At 45.9% G+C, this 26,377-nt stretch overlaps 1 protein-coding gene across 4 annotated transcripts in view; it reads right to left on the bottom strand.

Annotated features, from left to right (window-relative positions):
* Positions 1 to 828: 828 nt before the first annotated feature.
* The window catches only part of THTPA (thiamine triphosphatase), an 88,465-nt gene continuing 62,916 nt past the window's right edge, over positions 829 to 26,377 (bottom strand). For all 4 annotated transcript variants that reach the window (XM_069238175.1, XM_069238176.1, XM_069238174.1 and 1 more), the window contains exon 3: positions 829 to 8,143. In XM_069238175.1, the coding sequence (XP_069094276.1) occupies positions 8,031 to 8,143 (113 nt within the window). In that variant the 3' untranslated portion in view covers positions 829 to 8,030. The remainder of the gene's footprint in view (positions 8,144 to 26,377) is intronic.

Raw genomic sequence — 26,377 nt, 5'->3', positions numbered from 1 at the left:
CACACAAGAGGATTAAGCGATTTGCCCACTATCACAGGATGTTGAGTCAACGCTGAGACTGAAACCGAGTTCCCCAGTCAGCAGCTCAGACCTCGACATACATTAGTTGTGTTAACCCACCCCGCCCACCATCATTGTTTTTAACAACCAACCTTGTTTTTAACCCACCACCTCCTGTTCTCTGTTATTTTACCTACCTCCTTGTACTTGAAAAAAACATTGCCAAAGCTAATAGATCTCGTATAGGCAAAACCTATTGGCTTTGCCAATGCTTGTTTATAGCAGCAAGTATTTGGCTAGACAATCATCTCATAGTTGTTACTGTGTGTACTTTGAGTCTTCAGCTTGTGTATGCCTCACACATACCCCCCTCAAAGAGCCTTGGACTGCTCATCTGCATTACCACTGAGAGTCAAGTGCTGAAAGGGGTAGGCTTGGGCCAGTTACTCAGGACCCAAAGTAGGTTTGGCCCCAGGACATCGGGAACAAAATGACTCAATTCCAGTGCACGAAGCAGGCACGATCGGAGGAGCATGATGTGCCCATACTCTTCTTATTTATGAAACACTGTTCCCCTACTTTTTGTTAAAAGACAACCGCCCCAACATGGTCAATTCTGATGGTTTAAATGCTTAAGGTGAAGTGTCATTCAGTCAGTCTTCAGTACTGTAAAACTGAAGCCGGCAGACAGCTACACAAGCTGCCAGCTTGCCTGAAAGAAATGCAAATGTGTGCAACGGGTTAATCTGCAAATGTAAAAAGTAATCTGCAAATTTAAAGTATACTTGGGAGCCGGTACTTACTTTAATTGATCGAATCACTCTAAGCTTTGTGATGACAAATATTTATTATTTTTGAGTGGTAGTGTAAAGAGTCAACAAGAGAGCTGTGAAGTGTGTGCTTTTAATTCTAATTGTATTTCGCTTACTACCCCATGAGGAGGAGTTGTAAGCACAGTTATGTAAAAAAAAATGCATTACATACAGTCTGGATAATACTAAAATTTATATTTTGGAAGCGCCACTTTATCTTAAACCTTTTTGCTCATTTTGTGGCAGTCAAGCTTATGCTGTGTGTAATGCAAGTCTAAAATAATGACTTAATATTCATAGTGCATTCTGTTACAGTCTGGGACCTCGTAGCACTACAAGTACACAACTCACTATTCTCCACTGTCCCTGCAACATTTAATTCTGTGGCTCTCGGGTCACACACACACCTGTGCAGTGCACTAACTAACAGATGTTTCCTAACGTACAATACTGCATTTCCCACTGAGTAACAACTTTTTACATTTATTTTTCAATTAATGTGCTTGTTTTTCATATGTAGCTACACGACGGTGAAAGACTAAAACAACTTACAGAATATTTTTTTTTAGCCATACCTTTGACTCCACCCCCACACCTGCTGACCCAGCTCCATTGCATGCAACATCACAGTTCCCATACTCTTTAGAATGCACTTCGACCACTACTCAACTGCCATGTATGGGCCCCGTGTCTTCTGCTTGCCCCCTGGCCCTCTGAAAGAGGTTCTGATAAGGGTCTTTTCCTATTACATTGGCAACTGTAAATTTAAACATTGTATGGTCTGTATGGGCATTATTATACTATCACCGACACAGGTCTCTCAAACAGGTCACCAACAATGCTCTACATCTTTTGTTTGGACTAATAAGGTATGAGCACATCATATCAGCAAGGAGATTCCTCCATTGGTCACCAACAAAATATGTTCATTCTCATCCACAAAACTGGACATGGCTGCAATTGATCTCTGGGTAAAATAGGAGAGGGAAAGGGAATGTCTAGACCTGGAAACGAAACTGGAGAAAGGAGAGGTGGATTATGTCTCCTCGCCAATGCCCAATTTAGCAATCAGACTTGAAAAGACCAGCGAGGACTATATACAACTGATGCAACAGGAGGTTAGGGCCAGTTTCAGGGCGAAACAAGGGCAGGTATATGAATTTTACAATAATGCCGGGAAACTCCTGACCTAGCTGGCTAAGCAGGACGAAGGGCAGAAGTGGATACACAGACCCCTGGGGAGAGATGGGGCCGTAGAAGTGACACCAGAGGGCATAGCCTAAGAGATGGAGCCTACTTGTAGGATGGCTACAGTCCATGCACTACCAATGGTGTGAGGAACTGTTCGATTTTGTACGAGTTCTCCCAACCCTCTCTATTGGAGATGAGGAAAGAGAAACTCTTGAGGCTGAGATATCAGACTCGGAGACTGAGGAGGCCTTGACCCATCTGAAGAGATTGGGGGCGCCGGGATCCAATGGTTTCCCTCTGGAGTTCTTTAAATGTCTCAGAACGCAGGTAGTGTCTCACGTGGGGAGCAGTTTCATAGTGCAAGGAGGGAAGGGACCCTGCTGGAAGATCCGAGCCGGGCTCTGATCATTCCCGTACATAAGGAAAAGAAGCAGCGGGATGGCTGCGCATCCTACTGCCCGAATGTGTTACTCAAAGTGGAGGTAAAGGTGCTGGTGCGGGTCCTTGCAGCTCACACGATCAAAGTTGTGGAGTTTCTGGTGGCGGCTGACCACATGGCTTCATGGCACAGGCTTCATGGCACATAGAGCAACATGTCATAATCTTAGGCGCTTGTTTGGCTGCTTGACATGCAGTGGTAGGATCGGAGAACCAGCGACGCTCTTGTCACTGGACACCGAAAAGGAGTTGGACTCCCTGGAATGGCCGTACTTGTGGTCAGTCCTAAAGAAGATGGGCCTTGGACGTTTTCTCATGGAGTGAGTCAAACTGCTATATGGAAACCCAGTGGCCTCGGTGCGAGTGAATGGCGCACTGTCGGAGGAGATGCAGATAGGATGGGGCTCTAGACAGGGCTCCTTGCTGATGTTCGCGGGAGCATTCGATATCTCACACACTGGATATCTAGCGATGCCGAATGAAAGACCCCACCCTCCCGAAACTGCCTGAACAATGCTCGAGATCGGGGGGTTCTTTATCTTGTTTGGAGTTGTCAGGGATAGTTTTGCGCTGTCATATAGGTGAGAAGTACAACTGTCCGAGTTGTGTGATGAACATGCACTGCATGTTCTATGTGGAAACTGCAAATAAAAAGTTTTTTTTTTAAAAGCTATACATGACTGATCAGCGTAAACAATTGACAATTGCCCACCAGTCCCCTAGAAGCTACTCATCAATCAGCAAGTCACGGGACGGTCACTTACAATGTAAGATCTGATGGAAGATGCCGTCGAGCCCAGAGCTCATCACTGTAGCCAAGACGACTCCCTCTAGTTCAGAAGGAACTCAAACCTTCACCGTTGTGAGGGCCTACGGTTAGACCCCTCTTCACTAGGAATCCCCCGATCTGTAAACAGCTGTTTTCCAATTGATCCACTAATCAAAGGCCTAAAACTGGCGCTTTGTTCCTCTCGTTCCACACGACGCACCTGCACTCTGCCGTCCGTCCACGCCAAGGCTCTGAGTGTGGTCCACCAACTCCTACGGAGCAGAGACCTCCACAGGCAGTCTGCATCCTGCTGCTGGGCCGTGAACGGTTTCCTCTGATCGGGTATGACTCTCCAGCTCAAGCGGTCCGAGGCTACTTGGTGGTGGGAAGCACCATACAAACACTCAAGACAAATAGGTAGTGCCCATATAGGCGGCGTGCCCCGAATGTATTATATCTCTAATTCTGGACTGTCGGGTTCCCAAACGGCATGCTTCCAGCTGCAAAGCTGCTTTCGGTTGTGCCTTCCTATTGTAAAGCCCCTAGAAGTGGTGTCCCTTACATGCATTACCGCCTTAGGTGCTGTCGCGTCATCACTGCTCTCTTTTGGCCCAGTCCCATAGTGATTGGCACCTATCTGTATAGCTCTTACTGCAGTTTCCCCTAGCTAAGCCCAGCTATAGGTGTTGTCCCTATATCTGTAGTGTCCCCTATAGATGAGCCTGTGTGTAGTAGCTCCTGTGTGTTCTGTCTGCATCTTTACTGCCCCTCTAGGTAATTACATTTATGTTTAGCGCCCCTTGTGGCGATACCCTATATCTGTGGCACCTACTCCCGGCTCACCTGATTGGGTGCCGGTCTGCAGGACCTCACCAATGCCCGCTCCTCCCCACCAAACACACACCTAGACAGGTGGACCACGCCAACCAAGCAGCCCCATTCGACGGACAGGATTCGTGGATGCCCTGATCATCGCCCCATTTCCTGCAACCCATGATGTGCCACCGGGGTGCTGTTCTTTATACCACTGACGTTTTACCTTCTGTAGTAAATATTTAGGGGATTTCATCAGTGGCGGAACAAGGGTGCCATGAACTCCTAGGGAAACGAGGAAAATATCCTGCCAGGTCTGAGGTTCACTAAGCTCCTCACAGCCCCGAGCCCGGGTGGCACTGCACCTGCTGCACTACTGACAGCTTCGCCCCTGGATACCGTGCACACCTTAGGGGTACCAAGGTGTTCCTCACACCCTAGACATGTCCATCTCCCCTGCCCCAGGGCGTCCGCAGTGTACGCTGCATATATCCATCTCCTGTACCCCATGGGCACTCCTTTCACTCCGGGTGCACGTTTCCTGCACCCCATGGGTGCTCTTTATTTCCCATGTCCATCTTCTGCGCCCTGTGATTTTAGGGGTGCCCCCGGCTGGCTCTTCCTTATGTCCAGGTCCTGCCCCTCCCCTGGCTTTACATACGGACCGGAAAGGCTGGGGCAATGTTAAACACACCGTTCACCCCACTGTGCGCCGGTGCTGCTGCTGTCTACGTCCCCGCAGTAGTGTGTATGTACCAGGGCCGTCCCTGTTTCATGCACCCCACGTTACTGGGCCTCTCTTTTATACTCCGCCCACCCTGGTGGCAGTAGGCGTCCTGCCCTTTACACCACCAGCTTGCCCAGCTCCCACTGGTGTCAGGGTTCTGTGCCGCTCAATGCTTAAAGTGGGCCGGAACCCACCGGTACGAAGTACCCGCACTTCTGAATGTTCTCTCCTCAGTCTCGGAGAGTGCCGGTTCCCATAAGGGCAGCCGGGCAGGCGCAGGGGTACTGCTGTGTGCAATGCAAGTGCGACGAGGCTTTCGGAATGGAGTGCGTGGGGGTACTCCGAAGTGGGCTCAAGGGAGGAAACAAGAGTACATGCCAGCCAGGGAGGAACGCGTGCCTGGGGCGGAATCAAGTATGCTTTAAAGTGCATTGTGTGTGAGAGGCAGACTGCACATGCATGCTCAAGAAGAGAGCTTCTCGTTCCACTTAAAGCCGAGAAATGAAGCTCCACGTAAGACGAGGGCTCGCTTTGCAGGAAAGCAGTGAGTAGAGGAGAGACAGACACACTCTGTGCTAGCTCTGGAGTGCGTATGGTGCGGTGTTATCGAATCCTTGTGATGCTGCAAGAACATGTTCACTCTCTACATGTTAACATTCGTGTATGGCACATTTCCCTTATAGGTCGTTAAAGGTGTTTTTTTTTTTTTTTTTTTTTTTAGAGCTATAGTGCTATAATGCAAAGTTTTTTTTGGTAAATATGTATATATAGAGGTTGCACAAATGTAAAGGGGGAGCTGTGTTATAACAGGGATGGATTGTTAACAGCTGGGCTCCTCTGTGTAACCCACGCGAGCGAGGGACAGTTTGGAATGGAATGTGGTGGGAGGATTCGAGGGTGGCAGTTGGTCGGTACGGGAGTGGATATGTAGCAGTGTATTTGTGTATTGCGGTCGGGGCTGTTATCTAGAATAAAGCCTGCTTAACCATACGGCATTCCAGTGGCATTTATCTCAACACCTGTGATTCTAATAGCCATTACTGCAGACAAGAAAGCTCAGAGGGTTAGTGCACCTGGTGCAGACATCTGCTTTAGAACCCAGGGAGGTCCGCTTCATTCTTTCACTTTCCCAATCTGACCAATAATTACCATCGAAATACTTTTTATAACACTATAACAGCACTGCGAAGCTTCAAGAGCTTTGCAATGGTTGTTGTTTTAATACACTGTCGTGCGGTGATACTTTCCATGGCGTGGTTTGCTATAATTAAATAAACTTTGTTTATTAAATACAAGACACATTTATAGCATGCAAAAAAATGAGCAGTGTCTTGACTCTAACCACAGTAGTACTCGTGAGAGCAGCTCTGCACGGTGCACATGTACACTCCTTAGCAAGGTATGAATAATCTATCTTATGTATAACATTTTGATACTTTTAAGCATGTTAGTAAACAGATGGTAGTTACATATCTATAGTGTGTGTGTGTGAGAGAGAGAGAAAATGAAAGTGTGTGCATGCATTCAGAGCGTGTCTCATGATGTCTATTTCAGCATTTGTCCGTCTGATGTTCCCTTCATCTCCATTGCTTTCACTTACCTGCAGTCACAATCTCAGGCTGGGGCTGTTGCAAACCACTGCCACAGCGTCCCTCCTGGGGGTGTCTCTGGCACAGTGGTGGTATTTCCTGCCTTAGAGTAGGCACCCACAGTACATGGCTGTCCACACTTGATATCCTTCCGGCCCAGAGGGTAAGGTGGTAATTAATAACACTGTCGGCACTGTGGCATAGTGATGCCAACCCTAACACATTCCTTACGTATGTTGGGCACCAATGGAGTGATGCTGCCTAAGCTTCATGTAATGCTGGTTCTGGGATAAAGATGGTACTGGCTGGCATATTGTGGGCATTGCTGGTATAATGAAGGCTATGAAGGCATCTACAGTATACGATCGTGATACATGTGTATTGACCCGGCAAGACAGAATTAACCCATGTGTGGCATTAGTACGTACGCGTGCTTGTTGAAAATTACAAATCAATGCGCAGGCACCAATACTTATTTACTCAAGAGAAACGCTGCTATTTCATGTCACAAACTGTATTATTAACGAGTGACAACGTTAACATTTTGTTTGAGAGAACCAAGTTAATTTTTTTTTCAAAACTGAAAGCTTGTATTTGAAAGTAAACTGCATGTATTTTTGTTAACTGGTAGGCTGATGTTTGCCAACGGAATTCTTGCATTCCTTATATTTCATTGATAACCTTGTAACTTGAGAGAAAACATTGCTGGAGGACTGTGAAACATCTGTCTAGCTGTGGTGCCTGAGATTGTGAGATTTGTGTAATTTGTTTATTATTCAAGTCGGACTCAACATGCGATTAAACCTGTACGTGGAAGGTGCAGGATGGAAAAATTAAAGGAACTCAAATTTACAGATACAGATGAATGCTATGACAAATGAGAGACCATGAAAAGGAGCATTTTCTGGACTGCCTGTACACCCTTCGACTTTTGACCACTGCATTAGGAAATTGTACTTAAAATGTACAATTTCGCAACACTTTTATGGGATGGGTAAATCTCTAGCACACCTGGGGTGGGGGATATTTGCTTTCAACGCCATTAAGTACTGGAATATTTCATTAATACCCTTTCAGAACTTATTGCTTATTTGTGAATGTAGGGGCAACTGGGCTGTAAAAGGTACCATTTGGCTCAACGATCTCTATACATTGAAGTACACCAAACTCGCTGATGTCATTAGACACCTGCCTCGTAGCCATACACCAAGCCACGCCCACAGCTGCCACGCTCTTTGGTGAACGCCTGCATTTCTTTTTCCCCATTTAAAGCAATGGTGCCGATTTATGCCCCTCTCCTGTACCCAATGGCGCTGCTGTTAACACGCTGCATTTGTCAAGGTCCCAAAGAATCCAGCGCGAGGTGAAGCCAGAGGCCCCTAATCTTCACACAATCTGGATTAGTTCGAGATTTTGCAAGCAGAACTATCCTTTCGTGCAAGACAAGTTGCATAAATATGACCCCCAAATCTGGGCCTCTAGGAACTGATGGATTCCTCGGCTTGCCTTCCACACACAGGATCAGCGTCGTCATTCGCGCCTCGAAGCCATGAACAGAAGCGCTATCCCTCTGGGCTCCTCTTCCTGGCTTCGGTTCTCTCGTTCTGGGGGTCGGTGTTACTGGTGCGAGGTGTGGTGCTGTTAACGGCACCGTCGGCTCTGCACCGCGCCGCTCCCCTCCGCTGCACAGCTCACCTCGCGCCTCCCAGCACCCCTGCCTCCAGGAGCCGCTGGTAGTGCGCGGGGCGGAAGCGCTGAAGGTAGGCGCTCATCTTCCCGGGGACGCGGCGACTGTCAGTGACTCCTGGGGAGAAAACAGGAAGAGCCGCTGAGGAGGTCGTATGTTACAACAAACCGCACCAAAATATCAAGGCATGAATACACACACTTTTCTTACTTCCACATCTAAGCACTTTGAAGATATGTATTGTCAATGTACACCTGAGTATTATAAGAAGGGCCATTTAAGTTAAACGATTTTGCAGCTGCAGTATTTTTTCGCGACATTATAGATTTGCCGCATTTGCCACATAATCCATCATCTGCTAAACAATGTGCATTTTTTAGCAACCAAAATGTTAGGAAAGACAAAGTGACATGTTGCTACGCAGTGGGAGGCCATTTGCAAAACTTGATTGGTCACCCTTCTGTTCCTTACTGCTGTATATTGGTCTTAAACTGGTACTAATGAGGTGCAACCAATGCCCAGGCTGTAACAAGCATTTGCAATGCAATGGGTCTCGTGTTTGCTCGAGTTCGAGCTATTAGCATTGTATATTCCTAACTGGACTTTTCTTGCCACATAAATTGAAAAAGAAAAGTAAAACAGTTGTCCTAAGCGAGCCGATTCAAAGCGCCACAGCCGCCATGAGCGTGAGCACGAAGGAGAGACAAAAAAGGAAAAATAAGTTAGCACGCAGTCAAACGTATCGGCAAACATGCTTTACCCATGAAACAGGGTCGATGGCCAAGGCGGTAACAAAACTGCCCCAATGAGGGACAAACAAAAACCATTTACCAATGATAACAAAGGATATTTGAAAGGCAAGCCCATGAACTAGTGATAGCGATATACGTGTGGTGGGAGTAGTTAAAAGCCCACCAATAGATTACAACAGGCCAGAGCAGTTGTGTGCTCAACATACAAATGACAAAATAATGAAGTGATACTATCATAAAATGTGCTGCATTACGCCATATAATTAGCCTTTTCTTGACGCATAATTCCCTTAACTGCTGGATAATGTGCCTCTTCCCGGCCTCATAATTCCAGTGACCCTGATTATAAGTACTTAGGTACACTTATCTTATCTATCTTTAGCACAATATTTCAAGCTCAAAATACTAACAGAATACTCTTAAGGGATTCTACAGCCCAAAATTTTTTTTTGGGGGGGGGCGTGGGGTGAAAGCCCGTGACAAAGGACACACACCTGGATACCCTCACCCACACACCTGGATTCCCAGCTAGCTCACAATACCCTCACGGGTGACAAGCGACGCTCTACCAATCTATCATGCATTACACGTCGCCCTGCATCTACAGACTAAGATTACCCCATATATACCCCAAAAGTGACTTCAGAGTCTGCCATGTTTACAACCCGGTCAGTATTTTACCGACCAGTTAAAAAAAAAGACTGGCAAAACCAGTATTTTTTTTCTTGTGAGCTATGTATTTAAAACAGCAAATCCAAAAATACATCACTGTAAAACATTTAATAACTTTCCAACCTATTCCTAGATGATTACTACTTCGAACACAGAGTTGCCATGTTAAAAAGGAATACAGAAGACTTTACATAAAATGTTCTCCAACTATCTACTCCCTTCACTTCCAGAAATTCAGAATGTGAACAGATGTTCAGTATTTTCCTATGATAAAGGCCGCAACATGCCTGATGTCGCCCATGACCTCAGGTAAGTCTCTGGGCTATGGAATGAGTCCCATGGCTAACGCAACACAAGACTGAACGATTACTGCTCAGGCAATGTTTTTATGATGTCAAGAGAACAGGGCGGAATTTGTTCCAAAAGAGACTGATGGTTTTGATAGAAAAGCCTCCCACTAAACCAGTAACAGCACTCTTACACCCCCAAAACAAGACACATTATTTCTCCCTACTCGAAAACTAGCTCTTTTACACCGGTCCAAAGAGCAAGCACCCTTACACCATGCCATTAAACCAGAGATCATATACCATGTCACAGCACCCACACTCTACACCATTCCCAGAACTCAAGTCCTCGTACACCATCCTACAAAACCAGTGCTCCTACGCTCTCCCACAGAATGAGTTAGTTCACTTTCCACCAGAACCAGCAAACATTTACACCAACCCACAGAACCAGACCTTTCACACTATCCCACAGAACTAGCACTTTCACAACTTCTCAAACAGCACTATGACACCATCTACAAAACCAAATGGCTTATACTATTGTATAAAACCAGAACCTTTACGACCTTTCACAGATCCAACACTTTTAATCACTCCTAAAGAGCAATCAATCGTATCCTACCTACTAAACCAGAGCTCTTCGCAAAAACACAGAACTTTTACAACCTGACAAAGTACAAGCACTTTTAATCCATCCCAAAGAGCATTTGCTCATACACCATTCGGATAAATCAGAGTTCTCACCATTTCAGAGGACCAGGGTTCCAGTACGACCAACACTTTACACTTTTCACAGCACGAGCACTTTTTACCGCCCCCATATAGCAAACACTCTCACACATCTGACAAAACCACAACACTCATAACATACCACAGAAGTAGCTCTTACACCCTCCCAAAGAACAATCACTTTTACAACTTCCCACACAACGTACACCCTCCCAAAGTGCAAGCACTCACACTATCCTAAATAGCCAGCACTCATTATGTGATGACACATACCTAACATGCTTAAATCTTGTCAAAGAATGAGAACCAGTCCACAGAACAACCACTCTAACGCCATCGTAGAGAAAGAGAGCTCTTCTTACAGTTTTTAGAACCAGGGATCTTACACCATCCCACACAGCCAGCACTTTAACACCACACAGCACCAGTGCTCTTATGCCATAAATCAGACTACGTACACCACCCTCACTATTCCCAGTACTAGCACTCTTGCAACCTCTCAATGAATTATTGCACTTACACCCACTTAGAGATCAGGAACTCCCCCCCCAACAAAGCAAACCCACTTGCAGCTCACCACAAAATCAGTACTCTAACACCATTCAGCAGAACCAATTCACTCACACTTTCCTATAACACCTTCCCACGGAACGAATACTTTTACACACTCATACAGACCTAGGACTCTAACATCTTATGCAGAAAGGGCACTCACACTTCTACAGGTCCAAAACTCCTAAAAGGGCCATGCAATGCAAAGTGAAAAGCCTAACCAATTGTACATCATCAGCAGTCACCAACAATAAGCGCTCTAGTATGTCCCTTTGTCTGGTAGGGCTGTAAAACCTATTGTGACATCATTGTAGGAAGCTGGCTCTGTATATACTATATCAAAGTAAGGTATAGTGTGCACAGAGTCCAGTGGATCCCCAGAGAATCTACAGAGGCGAGAGTAGATAACACTAATGCTCTCTTTTGTGATAGTGTGGTTGAGCAGTTAGGCTTATCAGAGGGTAGTGCTAAGCATTTGTTGTACACACACAGTCAAGAAATTAGGCACACACTCAATGACTAACTTTATATATCAAAAATATAACCAAAAGGATCTTTGTTGCAGGGAAATACAGTTTCAAGAATATATCACTTTCAAGTATCAAATGCACTTTGTTTAGAATTCACGGATAAAACAGTTTACAGGTAAGTAATACTTTTCAGTTTCAAGGGTGTACACTGCAAATTCTCACAGAAAACAATGCAGTCCTAGGGGAGGAAAAGTAACAAAACAATTTGCAGGTAAATACTTGACTTACAATCCCATGTTTTTGGGGGTTACGGTGTCCACAGAGCAAAGTTGAGGAATACACCAAGAGTGCACCACCACCAGCATTGGAGCCGGCCAAGTGCAGAGGAAAAAGTTGGTGTAGGCGGCCAATGGAATCCTAAGGAGACAGGGGACACTTAGAAAGGAACAGCTTGCAGGTAAGTACCTGTGACTTCAGGGCACAGACCTGGGGGTTTAGATCAGCTCTGGGGGGACCGTAGGTTAGCACGAAACATACACTCTCAGCGGCACAGGGGCGGCCGGGTGCAGGGTTCAAACACAGCGATAGGCACCCAATGCTTTTCCATGGAGTGGGGTGGGGTAGGGTGGGGGTGGGGGTGAAGGGGGGGGGGGGGGGGGGGGGGAGGCATTGCCCAGGGAGTCAACTTAAGAAAAACAACTGCTGGACAGGTAAGCAGAAAGCCCATTGGATGTTGCTGGACCATTGGTTAGGTTCCACAAGGCCAGGGACTGCAGGTGCAGGAATACCTTTAGGCACTGGGAAATCTTCAATGGAGCCGGTCGCAGTCAAGGGGAGTCCTCTGGATGTAGGCTGTAAGCGTTGTCGTGTTGGTCAGAAGAGATCAATCCAGGGTGGACTCGAGGTCGGAATCGCCTGGGGACCTTCTCTAGTCTGGTGGGCCACCTGGACACGGGCCATGGGTGTCGGGTGCAGAGTGGGCAGGACTCCTGGATCTGGAACAGCTCTGGAGTCCTTCTTGGACCTTTCTTTGTGGACAAGGCCGCTGTCCTCGGGAGATCTTGGACGTTGAGAAGACAGGCATTCCTCTCGGGGTTTGTAGAGGTCGCTGGTCCTGTAGAACGAGTCGTCTTCTTGTAGAAGGAGTCTTGAAGCTGTAGGGCTGGGGCCAAGTCAGTTGTCATCTGCAGTCTTCTCTGCTGGTACAGACTTTCAGTCCTCCTTCTTTTCAGGTCGCCTAGAATCTGAAGAGCAAGGTTCAGAGGTGCCCCTAAATACTAGATTTAGAGGCGTTACAGGGGTCAGAGGGCAGTAACCAATGGCTACTGTCCCTGAGGGTGGCTATGCCCTTCGTGTGCCCACTCCCTTTTGGGAGGAGGGCACATTCCTAACCCTATAGGCTAACAACCTTCAAAGCAAAATGGATGATTCAGTCAGGAGGGGTTCACCTCAGCTCTGGGCACCCTAGTGGTGGTCCCAGGTGGGGTGGACACCCCTCCTGGTGTTTACTAATTTTCCCGCCGGACCTGCAGACAAAAGTGGGGCCTGGTATCGGGGTGTTTTAGGGGAGCATCTCTACTAGCTGGAGTGCCCTAGGGAGGTGAATCAAAAGCCTTTGCTGCTCACCACCAAGCGATGCAGTCACCCAGTCAAGGCTTTGTTTCAGGATCTCAGCACACACTCAGTCAAGTTAGCATCAAATATCAGGCAAAAAGTGTGTGTGTGGGTAGGTGGGTGGGTGGGGGGCTTACTGCAATAAGGAGCCAGATTCCTACAATCATTGACTAGATCAGTAGTTCTCAACCTTTTGACTTCTGTGGACCCCCTCTTTATCATTACTGGAACCTAGGGACCCCCATTGAATCCTTATTAGAATCCAAGGACCCCCTCCACTGACTGCTGGGACCTAATCTGTTAAAATTATTTAATTTTCCAAGCAGTCGCGGACCCCCTGTGGAGGCTTCACGGACCCCCAGGTGTCCCCGGACCACAGGTTGGGAACCACTGGACTAGATGATCCATTTAAACCTCTCTCCCACAGTGTGGGGTGCGGTATGCTAAGCCAGAGTGATGTATCTGTTGAAAACATTATCTTCTACTGCTCTCCTATGAGATCTCTGGTTTTAAGGATCATGCCTTACAAAGCAGTCTCCTTTTGTTGTCCAAAAGCAAAAACTCCCTATAAAATGCACCACAATTCCTGCACATGCAGTAAGGCCCAGATTCATAGGGGCCTAGCGCAATTCCAACGCCACATTAGTGCCATTTTTTTAAAGTTAATGTGGTGTTGGAAGGGTAAAAAACACTGCGCCATATTTACAAAGTGGCACAGTGCTTAAAGTGCGCCACTTTGTAACCCCTTGCGCCACTTTATGCCTGCGCCAGGCATAATGTATGCAAGAGGGGCGTTCCGGTGCTGGGGGGGGGGCTGCAAAAATAGAGCAAAGGGATCTATGAGATTCCTTTGTGCCATTTTTATTGGCATTTTTAACGCCTGCTAAGGCTCCCATTGTGCTCAATTAGCCTCTGGGTGCTTTGCAGAATGAGTCATAATTTGTGATGCTAGTCCTGCAAAGTGCCAGACTAGTACAAAAAATTATGACGCTAGTCACCCTAACTACCTCCATGGTGCGCCATATTTTAAATACGGCGCAGACATGGTGGCGTTAGAGGGGCGTAAGAGGCACACAAAAAAGTGGTGCTACACTAGTTGCAGCACCACTTTTCATAAATCTGGGCCTAAGTGTGATGTCAAGCACTTGTCAGACCCTCATTCTGCCGGAAAGCCAAGGACTCCTCTGTGAACCTGGACACTTCTGCCTGTCCAGAAGTGGAAGTAAATAGAGGGATTAAGATGTATACCTAATAGCTTGCAGATTCAGCCTCCTATCTTGACAGGTGACAACCTCACTCAAGGTCTTTACGGACACAGACTCCAGTTCAGAACATCTCACTTACAAATCACTGATCTCAGGTGTGTTAGACACAGGTGTGTTAGACTAATAAGTACAATGAACGTAAATGAAGGGATACTTCACAACGCTGCAGTGTTCGCTCGATCACACATCACCTTTTCTGCACCCTTCATTGCATTCTATTACACTCTGTCTTATTTGCCTTTCGGTTTAACACATTTTCTTAAATTATCTGTTCATAAAATATCTCACATAACAAGTGAAAAACAGTTTTGAAAAAGATCTTATGATTACTGTTGAAAAATATGTCATTTCTGCAGGGTCAGATTTTTGCCTCCTGTAGCTGAACCTGTTTTTGTTGGCAAGTACTCTGCACACTTTACTTCTTCTAAATCAGTAGTAAAGTGCTTGTGCTCTTCCTTCTAAACATAGTAAAACTAGTACACCCTTGATTGGTACATTTAATTTACTCATAATTCCCTAGTACATGGTACTATATGCAGGAGTGTAACAGAGGCCTCCACAGTGCCTGTAGTGCCAGGGAGCCCCCAGGCCCTACCCATACTGGAGGGGCCCCTCTCAGCCCCTATTGATACGAGTGTGGGGCCCCCTTCAGCATATCTTGCAGGGGGCCCGTCACATTTTCTTACACCATTGACTATATGCACCCAGTGCTTGTGACTCAAATGCTACTAGAAAGTGCAGCACTCATTGTGCCACCCACTAACAGTAGCACTGTAAAACATGTCTCAGGCCTGCCACTGTAGCATACATGTGCAGTTTTAAAATTGCCATTCTGACCTAGCAAAATCAACAGTTTGACAGGCCTTAACCTTCATTTTTAATGTTTATAAATCACCCTTAATGTAGGCCCTTGACGCTCAGAGGGAGGGTGCATGGTGTTTAATGTTTTACATGTCTTTGCAATAAATACAGCCTCAATTACTGTGTCCTTCAATATGGCAAGACTAGCCTCCTATTTGCTAATGCTACTTTACCTTATTACATTTATTATGTGATAAAACCAGTTTGGGGGCAGCTAGAGACACCCATTCTAATATAAACTCCCCTTTAATGGTAAAGTCAGATTTTGAATTATTATTTTTGAAATGCCACTTCTAGAAAGTTGGCATTTCCCTGCCTAAAGCTTCTGGGCCCTTTCTGTCAGTGGGCAGCTGCCCCTGGGCTGTTGATGCCCCACCCCCTACAGAGAAATGTGTATTTGAGCCAGACAGTGGACAAAAGGCCTGGGTGTAGAGGGGAGTGGATTTTCCTGATGGGGTGGCTGGGGAGAGGCTGTGCCCTATCCTGATTACACTTCAAGCACACAGCAAGAACATGACACCAGGACTGCCCCAGCTTTTTGTTTCACCAGCCAGGCTGGAGTCAAACACAGGAAAGAGGGGCACACTGATCAGAACTAGTTTTGGACGGAAGACAAAGGATTGTCCCATACCCACAGGCTGGCACTGGATATAAAAGTCACACCCTCAGAATCTGAAATCAGAACACTCCTGATCCTGAGAAGATTCAGAAGGAGGACTCCCCTGCTCTTTGAAGAAGAACATTGGACCTGCTTGCCGTGAACACAGGCCCCCAGAACGGGCACCAAGGTCAGCTGACTGACCTCTTGTTAAAGCTACAGGGACACAACAAGCTGCAAAAGGCCTTTTCCTACAACCGTCCAGGACTGGACCCCGCTTGGCCTCTACCTGCCACCCTCTGAGTCTTAAAGTGTCTCTCCTGAGGGCTTAAGGAGTGCAGTCCCATGGTGGGTTGGGTCTTGAAGGACTAAAGTCAGAAGGTAAAATCTTTGACCTGTGGTCCCTCTCGGTCAGCGTCAAATCACTTCTAGGTCCGGTTCTACCACAACCATTGACTATTTTTTGCAATATTTTTTAATCAAATCTTTAAAAAATGATAAGATTGCTTTCTCCTATTGGATTTTTGTCAGTTTGGTGTTTTTTCTATTTTGTTTTGGGATCTTCATTGTTCTAAATTTTGATGTAATTACTGTTTTAGTACTGCATAAATACAGTACACATTACCTCTAAATTTAAGCTTTTGTGCCAAGCTACCAGAGGGCTAAACACGTGTTTATTTATTGATTTTTATGGTTCACCCTGACAAAGATTGGGATTATTATTTGCAGTGGGTTCTCACCCCCTCAACTAATATCGCAATTTCTTGCAATTATGAACTAGTAAATGCCACTGCTCCTATCACACACATTTCTGATACTGAAGTAACAACAATAAGATAAATAATTAAATGAATGTCTGTTTGATGCATGTGAACTAAGAGACAAACTATTTTATCGAGCCTCTAAAAACGTCTCTTGATTTAAGTTCTACGGAAGAACACAAAGCTAACAATGGATGTAGCGGAGATCTGCATTTGGTTCCATAGCAACTGTTTAATATCATAATGTGCTTGTTTACGGAATGCTTCCCAGTGATTTCAAAACCTATATTTCGCAGCAATAACACGATCCCTCTGAAATATTTCCCAGGGATGACAAACAGCATAAAATGCAGCTTCCCTAAAATAATTTCAGAGGGAAATTGATCCTAAATTATTCTCATCCTTGCTATTTAAAATACGTTTGAGACCATTAAAACATGCCTCTGTTACCGACCCCTGGAAAGGTGAAACCGAATCTCTGGGGCAGCATGGAGCAACCGATCTTGTGTGCTGTGCGACAATGCACATTGTCAATGGCAAACCAATCCAGAAGCAAGCGCTGTTCAGCTTATAGTATTGCACGAATTCCAATCCTCACATGGCACAATCCAGCTGCTTCACATCGTACAGAGACATTCTTTACAGAATTATATATAAAAGCAAACACAGGTATCTTTCGAGCGCACCATTCAATCAATGTAGTTTACTCTAAAAACGAAAGCAATTGCTCCCGAAATAAAACAAGAAACGCCTTGGTACAATCTGCAACTGTAATGATGGAAATGAAAGCGGCATCTCTAAAATGTTTCGGTTCACCTTATCAAACGCTGATATGTGAATGCATAATACTAGTGTCAGCTTCAACTACTTGAAAATGTCGGAAAACCAATGTTTGCATTCTTTCCGTAAAAAGCTGCTTTCCTTTTCGCATTTCACTAATAGACGCAGATGCATAAACTCACATTTTTAATATTAACTCTTTTTTTTCGTTCTTTCTAAGAAAGAAATACCTGAACTTTGTCAAAACAACAGATCTTCGTTCTCAGGAAAACAATATACATCACAATTTAAAGAAAGTGTGCTGATAAATGTTACCGACATAACTACAAAATACCAATATCAATTAATAAATCTGGAAATATGAAAAAAAAACACAAAATTGATGACACTGATACATAACCCTATATTGTCGTCTCAGGTGACATTTACAAACCTCTCTACCTTGTTGTTTATTATAGGTGTGTGTGTGTATAGGTGTGTGTATAGGTGTGTGTAGGTGTGTGTATAGGTGTGTGTGTGTGTGTGTGTGTGTGTGTACGTGTGTACGTGTGTGAAGGTAGAGTTTTAACGTCACCAGTACCGCATATAGGACCATATTACACGTTACCTGCTATATATTACTGCAGTAGTTAACTTGAAAAAGCTGTTTTCCTTCAAAGTGTAGTTAACAATGTTCACTCGAAGTAGAATGTGTAGGTGTGCCTCTCATGATTCATTGTGCATACACCAATGGAAAGCGGTGAAGATCAGAGGCTTTATGAGATTCTGTGGCTGTACTGTTGACCAGATAAGTATGAGTTACCACGTCACAATTTCCTAAATTTGCCCCAGAATATTTTTTACTAAATAGATGGAAATGATGCTACCAGGGAATGTACTTCATAACTTGCATTTTTTGCCACGTAATTTAGAAACACCTAGTTGCGTAATTTGGTTAACCATGCTGCATAAACCTAGTAGCCCAAACATGTTAAAGTTCTAAAGAGTAGTTTGGGAGCTATCATTATGATGATGAAATCCTTATTTCAACATGGAACTGTAAAATATTTAAGTTTATTATGAAATAATAGTTTTTATACTAGGGCATGTTGTGCCATAAGAGCAGCCAAACATACAAAAGTATTTTAATATATACACAACCACAAACAATAGAGAAAGCATAACAGGTAACTGTGTCATATGGTCCATTTTTGCATCTAGGTGTTCAGATAACATACACCACAAAGTGGAGGACTATATTACACGTGTTACTCATGATCTTTTTTTTTAATTTGCATATTTATTTGGGAAGCTTAGCTTGAAAAGGCAGAAGTCTTCAAAGTTCAGCTAAGGAAGGACACTGATTGGCATTGGAATGGTTAGGGTTTATTTATAAGTTCTTGTGAAAATAATGGACAATGGTGACTGTGAATCGTGTTATTTCGCTCTGTGGCTACATCGTACACCAATGTCATACTACCACGGAGCATGCCCTATAATTTGCCCTATCTCTGGATAATCTAGATAACTGACTTTATACGGTTTCTAATATCGTTTTGCAAAAAATACTAAATGTTTTTGATGTAATTAATTTTGCACTACAGATTCAGCTTTTATTTTTTTGTCTACAATGAAAATGAAAGAGAAAGACATAAATGATTTAAGCCAGTGGTTCCCAACGTGTAGTCCGGGAACCCCTTGGGGTCCACGAAGCCTCCTCAGGGAGTCCGCGCCTTAGAACATTTTATAATTTTAACAGATTACATCCCCAGCTTTCAGTAATGACTCAGTAGGGGGTCCCCAGATTCCAATAATGATTCAGTGGGGGTCCCCAGGTTCCAATATTGATAAAGTGGGGGTCCCTAAAAGTCAAAAGGTTGGGAACCGCTGATTTAAGCTGTTTGGGGGAAAGGTAATGGTGTGACCATGTATTGTAAGGTAAAATTACATACTAGCACTGCTTTGACCTGCTATTTGTAACAGAAACTTGGCCTAGTGAAGAAGCACTACCAATTATGTATGAAACCATCCCTAATGGATAAAAGGTACTGTAGAAGAACTGTCCAAGTAAAATGACTTATCTGGAGGTGGACTAGCCATTGCCCATGATATAGCCATTCAGACTGTTAGAAATGGGGTCTCTTAGTTGGCAGTGGATTTGCACCCTGTCCAAGTAGGGACCCTCACTCTAGTCAGGATAAGGGGGATAACCGCTCAGATAACCCCTGCTCACCCCCTTGGTAGCTTAGCACGAGCAGTCAGCTTATCTCAGAAGTAATGTGTCAAGCATTTGCACCTAACACACAGTATTAAGTGAAAACACTACAAAAGAACACCACACTAGTTTTAGAAAAACAGCCAATATTTATCTGTGTAAAACAAGACCAAAAGAATAAGAATCCAACATACAGTAATAAAGGTATGAATTTTGTAACATTTATTTTAAAAATACAGTTCCTTGAAGTCGATAGCTCCCCCTGGGGTTATCCCGGTGTCGTGATCAACAAAACCAACAGTTCAGGCCGGCCATGGCATCGCGGGCCAGCTACAGTGTCGGGAAGACCCACAAACAGTACCTTGGTTTTGCAGAGCGTCGTGATCCTCGCAGCAAGCTTTGGAGAGCGGTGTCACTGGAGTCGCGGTGTTGGTTCCAGATTCGGTGCTGAAGTCTTTGGGCCCTTGAAGTCACACACTTTGCAGATTGAACTCTGGGCTGATGAAGTCAGGAGTGCTGGCGTGGATGGCGTTGGGGTGAGGTGGGACAGGGGACGCTCACAGGTCATGGTGCAGTCAGAGGCTCGGTCATGGCATTGGTGAGACCAGGGCTGAGGTGTGAAGCAGGGCAGTGCGACGTACAGTGTCACCAGGTCACAATGCAGGAAGCAGTGTTGTCGTTACTGAAGTGCTGTCGTCGGTAGGTCCAAGCCAGAGGTGCGGGTCGGTGCTTCGTGATCCTCACGAGCGGTGTCCACAGGCCACCATGCGGGCAGGATGCCTGGTGATGAACCTGGAGTCGATGATGCTGGGGTCAGTGGACTGGGGCTGAAGTGCAGGACAGGACAGTGCTTCGTGCTCCTCACGAACGGCGTCCACAGGCCACGGTGCAGGCAGCGGAGCCGGCATCAGCAGGAGCGGCGGCGTGGGGGATGCCCAGGCCTCAGTGTGAGCAGGCAATGCCAGAGTACGGGGCCCACAGGTCACGGTGCGAGCAGTGGCTCGGTGAAGTCGTCCGATGATGGCGTTGGTGAGACCAGGGTCGCGGTGCGAAGCGGGGCAATGTGACTCCATGCTGCGTCTGCAGGTCACGGTGCAGGACAGCTGTGTCACTGGTGGCATCGCACTGGTTTCTCCTCTTGAACAGCACAAAACACACAGTTCCCAGTGCTGCAAGTCGAGGAAACTGAAGTCTTTGGTGTCCCTGAGACTTCCAACAAGAGGCAAGCTGTACTCCAAGCCCTTTGAGAACTTTCTCAAGCAGGACACACAGCAAAGTTCACCCTCGGCACTGCTTTCAGTCAGAAGCAGCAACTGCAGGCCAGTCCAGCAAAGCAGCAGAGCAAAAGGACAGTACTCGTTTTCCAGGTCTTCCCATTGGCAGAGGTTCCTCTTGATTCCAGAAAGATTCTAAAAGTCTGGGGTTTTAGGTCTTCTTCTTCTACCCCTTTCTGCCTTTGAAGTTGGCAAGCCTCAAAGCAAAGTCTCACGTGCTTGCAAGATCATTCCTGGTCCAGGCCAGCCCCAGACACACACCAGAGGGTCGGAGTCTGCATTGTGTGAGGGCAGGCACAGTCCTTTCAGGTGTGAGTGACCACTTCTCCCCTCCCTTCCAGCACAGATGGCTCATCAGGATATGCAGGCTACACCCCAGCCCCCTTTGTCACTGTCTAGAGGAGAGGTGTGAACAGCCCAACTGTCACACTGACCCAGATGGGCAATCCACAAACAGGCAGTCACATAATGGATTAAGCAAGAAAATGCCTTCTTTCTAAAAGTGGCATTTTCAAACTAACAATCTAAAAACCAACTTCACTAAAAGGTGTATCAGAGACCCTAAACTCCAAATTTCTATCTGCTCCCAAAGGGAATCTGCGATTTAAAGTTATTTAAAGGCAGCCCCCATGTTAACCTATGAGACAGATAGGCATTGCAACAGTGAAAACCATATTTGGCAGTATTTCACTGTAAGGACATGTAAAACACACCAGTACATGTCTTACCTTAAACATACATTGCACCCTGCCCATGGGGCTGTCCAGGGCCTACCCTAGGGGTGCCTTACATGTATAAAAAGGGTAGGTTTAGGCCTGGCAAGTGGGTATACTTGCCAAGTCGAATTGGCAGTTTAAAATTGCACACACAGACTCTGCTGTGGCAGGTCTGAGACATGGTTACAGGGCTATTAATGTGGGTGGCACAACCAGTGCTGCAGGCCCACTAGTAGCGTTTGATTTACAGGCCCTGGGCACCTCTAGTGCACTTTACTAAGGACCTACCAGTAAATAAAATATGCCAATCATGGATAAACCAGTCAACAGTACAATGTCTATAGGGAGCACTTGCACTTTAGCACTGATTAGCAGTGGTAAAGTGTGTAGAGATAATAAACCAGCAAAAACAGACCTGAAAAAATAGGAGGAAGAAGGCAAACAGTTTGGGGATAACCCTTCAAAAAGGGCCATTTCCAACACAGACCAAATAAAGAGACAATATCCAAGCCAGTCAATGTAAACCAGTATATGCACAATGCTCTCCACCATTAACTTATATCTGCGCTTTCTATTGATCTACATACCCAATCCAACAACCTAAAATGTGCTAATCCGTTCCTTTCGCACCATTGTGGAGATTGCCTTAAAGCACTCTAATTAATGTACACTTAAATACGTTAACTTGTGTCAAGCCAAATCCTACTCTGTAAAATTCAATCTTAATTTTCTCCAACTAGTCTCTGGACCACTCCATTTGGTAGCACATACTATACATGCCATATTTGACTCTCCCAACGTGATCTCAGTAAGAGTCCCGCCCAGACACTGGGACCAATCATTATGTGATTTCAGTCTCTCCACACTTATACCACTAAGGGTTCGCACCACTCAAACCACCAATTATCAGATCATGGAAGAATTTGGATCTCAGTCTTTAGCCCTGCCTTTAGTCTTATTTAATCAACAGCAGAGCAACAATAACTCAACATTATCACTGTTTGACAACGGTTTCTGATGAGCTTACACCACTCAAACTCACTTCAGCAATTAAGCATTGTAAGACTTGTGAAAGGCTCATGGCTGGTTCATAATCAACGTAAAATCATTTAAATCAACCAGAAGTACCCTTGAAAGGCTCTACCAGAAAACTAATGGCAACCAGAAAAACACTTCAACTCCACTCAGGAATGTGCAAGTCCACTGTGAAGAAAGCAGAAAAAATGAATACTCGTACCATAGGCCAATGCCGCATGACCAACAAAGGCATGTGTGCATTAATAGATCATACTGCACTGAACTGCAGTTGGATTACCTCAATGCAGAACTCTAAAGCAACTGTACGAGAGAGGTGGTCGTGGATTACTGCATCTAGATTTCCATTCACAGACCTGTGTCTGCCACTTCCCAAGACCAACTGCCTTGTACAGCTCTCTAAAAATTCAAAAGGGACAGTTAAATTAGGGGCCTCTCAGATGAACAAGGCACCTGGCAAGAAGTTCATTGCTTTAAAAAAGTGTGGGATCCTCAATGTGCGTCTTTTTGAGAGTCCCAATGCAGTCAGAACTGACTGGTCAATAACTGTTAGGCCTGAATGAGTAATAATTGTTATACCTAATGTAATTTACTGCTATATTGCTCTCAAACTGAATAAAGAAACAAGGGCCCCCTTTAAGCATTTGGCATTCTCAAGGTAGAGGTTTAGAACCTTAGAAACAGTGCAAAACGTTAGTCAACAGTTAATAACGTGAACTTTCAATCACTTCATCATGTTTAAGATGAAAAGGACTTTTTATTTTTTAAAGAAAAGTAAATTACAACATGCTCACAAATACGACAGAAGGATGTTCTGAATAAAAAGGAGGCACCATGTTAGAAATGGGGTCTCTAGTTGGCAGTGGGTTTGCACCCTGTCCAAGCAAGGACCCTCACTCTAGTCAGGATAAGAGAGATACCCGCTCAGATAACCCCTGCTAACCTTCTTGGTAGCTTGGCACGAGAAGTCAGGCTTATCTCAGAAGCAACGGGTAAAGCATTTGCAGGTAACACACAGTAATACAGTGAAACACTACAAAAGGATACCACACCAGTTTTAGAAAAATAGCCAATATTTATCAATATAAAACAAGACCAAATACGATAAAAATCCAACATACAGTAATAAATATATGAATTCAGCAAAATTTACTTAAAAAGAGTTTCTTGAAGTTGATCGCTCCACCTGGGTCTATCACGGCGTCGTGATCAACAAAACTAACAGTTCATGCCGGCTGCGGTGCCTCGGGCCAGCTACAGTGTCGGGGAGACCCACAAACAGTGCCTTGGAATTGTAGGGCGTTGTGATCCTTGCAATAAGATCCGGAAAGCGGCGTCGCTGGTGTCAGCTCTGGAGGTCGGTGCGGGTGTCGTCGGGCCCTTGAAGTCACACGCGTTGCAGATCAAACTCTGAGCTGATGAAGCCAGGAGTGCTGGCGTGGATGGCGTCGGGGCTGTGGTGTGAAGCGGGACGATGCGACGTGTGGTGCCCACAGCTCACGGTGCAGGCAGCGGCTCGGTGACTGTATCCAGCGGCGTCGGGTGAGACCAGTGCGGCAGTATGAAGCGGGGCGGTGGGACGTGCGGTGTCATCAGGTCACAGTGCAGGCAGCAGCATCATTGTTGCTGAAGAGCTGTCATAGGTAGGCCCAAGTCGGCAAGGCGGAGCCAGACAGGCTCCATGCGGCGTCCACGGGTTGCGGTGCAGGCAGGGACACTTGGTGACGACACTGGAGTCGATGATGCTGGCGTCGGTGGACCGGGACTGCGGTGCAAAATGGGATGGTGCTTCAGGTACCTCACGAGCAGTGTCCACAGGCCATGGTGCAGGCAGCGGCACCGGTATCAGCAGGAGCAGTGGCGTTGGGGATGCACAGGCTGTGGTGTGAGCAAGGCGATGTCGGAGTGCAGGCCCACAGGTCACGGTGCAAGCAGCGGCTCGGTGGTGGCGTCAGATGGTGGCATCAGTGAGCCCAGGGTTGTGGTGCGAAGCGGGGCAGTGCGGCTCAGGACGGCATCAGTAGGTCACGGTGCAGGCCAGCAGCGTCTTTGGCAGCATCGCAGTGGTTTTTCTTCTTGAACAGCACAAGCATACAGTTCCCAGTGCTGTAGGCAGATGAAACTGAAGTATTTGGCGTCCCTGAGACTTTCAACAAGAGGCAAGCTCTACTTCAAGCCCTTGGAGAACTCCCGCAAGCAGGATACACAGCAAAGTTCACCCTTTACTCTCTTAAGGCAGAAGCAGCAACTGCAGGATAACCCAGCACAGCAACACAGCAAAGGGGCGGAGGGTCCTCCAGCTCTTCTCCTTGGGAGAGGTTTCTCTTGATCCAGAAAGATTCTAAATGTCTGGGGTTTTGGTTCCACTAGTTATACTCCTTTCTGCCTTTAAAGTAAGCATACTGCAAAGTCTCTGTTATTAACAAGATCCTGCCTTCCCCAGGCCTGGCCCCAGATACACTCCAGGAGGTTACAGACTACATTGTGTGAGGGCAGGCACAGCCCTTTCATGAGGAAGTGACCAATCCTCCCTCCAATCTAGCCCAGATGGCCCATCAGGATATGCAGGCTACACCCCAGCTCCCTTTGTGTCACTGATTAGCAGTGGTAAAGTGTGCAGAAACAATAAACCAGCAAAAACAGAGTCCAGTATACCATAACAGAGTCCAGTATACCATAAAAACAGGAGGTCAGAAGGCAAAAAGACAGGGGAGACCTGCAAAAAAGCTGCCAGGTCTAATACACCACTAACAATTGAGTTTATCCTATAGCCTTAAATATGGCTATCCGATAACAAACACCACCCAAACAACCGGATTCTTGCCTTTGGGAATCCTTGACACTTTCTTGCTGAGCTTGGGTGGCGAGAAGGCTAGCCACATGTGAACACTAAGGGTCATAATACATATCATTACAGTTCTCAGTTCTCTTAGAGTCTTATTTGGGCCTGTTTGCGAACTAGTATGTCTGTTCCCACCATTTGTCCCAAAATGTGTTTTTATTTTTTTGCAGGAGCATGTCTCTCAGAATCTACCATTTACTATCCAGTGGTGTCCCATGGATCCAGTGGCATCCACTGGTAGTGGCCATTAGACATTGGTCCGGTGGGAGGAAAAGGTGATTATGACATTTAGCTGTGATACGCACACAGCCACAATGGCTAGGATGAGTAGTCTAGATCCAGGGAAGCCACTTCAAGCTGATGTGAAGGATCCCCACAGAGCAGATTAACAACCAGCCCTCTGGAGGTCCAAGCACCGCAGGGAGATGGTTGGGATAGCTCAGCCTTCTCAACTTGTGAAGGCGATGAAGCAGCTCTTTTCCTGAGAAGTCTTTCTAGCTTGTCCTGGCCAGCTGGGATGGTGCTACCTCTGGGCTCCTAGGCACACTGTACATTTAGGTTCTTCCACTCAGCTGTGCCACGGCTAAAGCCACTTTCTCCTGGCAGCTGCAATCCAGAGCGTCATGCATGCAGGCATGTCTTTCTTCTCTCAGCAGGTGGCACAACAAGATGACTCCAAAGGTTTCCCCAGTCTGGATGGTGAGTGGCAATTAAGCAGGGCTTCCGTACCTGGCTGATCCCTTCCTCTTGCCTCCTTCTGTACAGAATGTCCTCGGTGATGATTCAAGCATTAAATAAAGTACTGGCTAAGGAGGTCAACACACATCCTCCTTCGATGACCAGGGTGTACTTTTCAAAAATCCCAGGTGTGCCCCAAATCCTGGGGGGTGCACTTGTCCAGCTCGTGTCTCGTTTTTACGGGCTCTCTGCTGGGGACCCTTTTCAA

The sequence above is a fragment of the Pleurodeles waltl genome, chromosome 6 (assembly GCF_031143425.1).
Source record: "Pleurodeles waltl isolate 20211129_DDA chromosome 6, aPleWal1.hap1.20221129, whole genome shotgun sequence".
NCBI classification, from domain to species: Eukaryota; Metazoa; Chordata; class Amphibia; order Caudata; family Salamandridae; genus Pleurodeles; species Pleurodeles waltl.
Note: the sequence above shows the minus strand (reverse complement) of the source record. Positions and strands in the feature narration are given on the sequence as shown.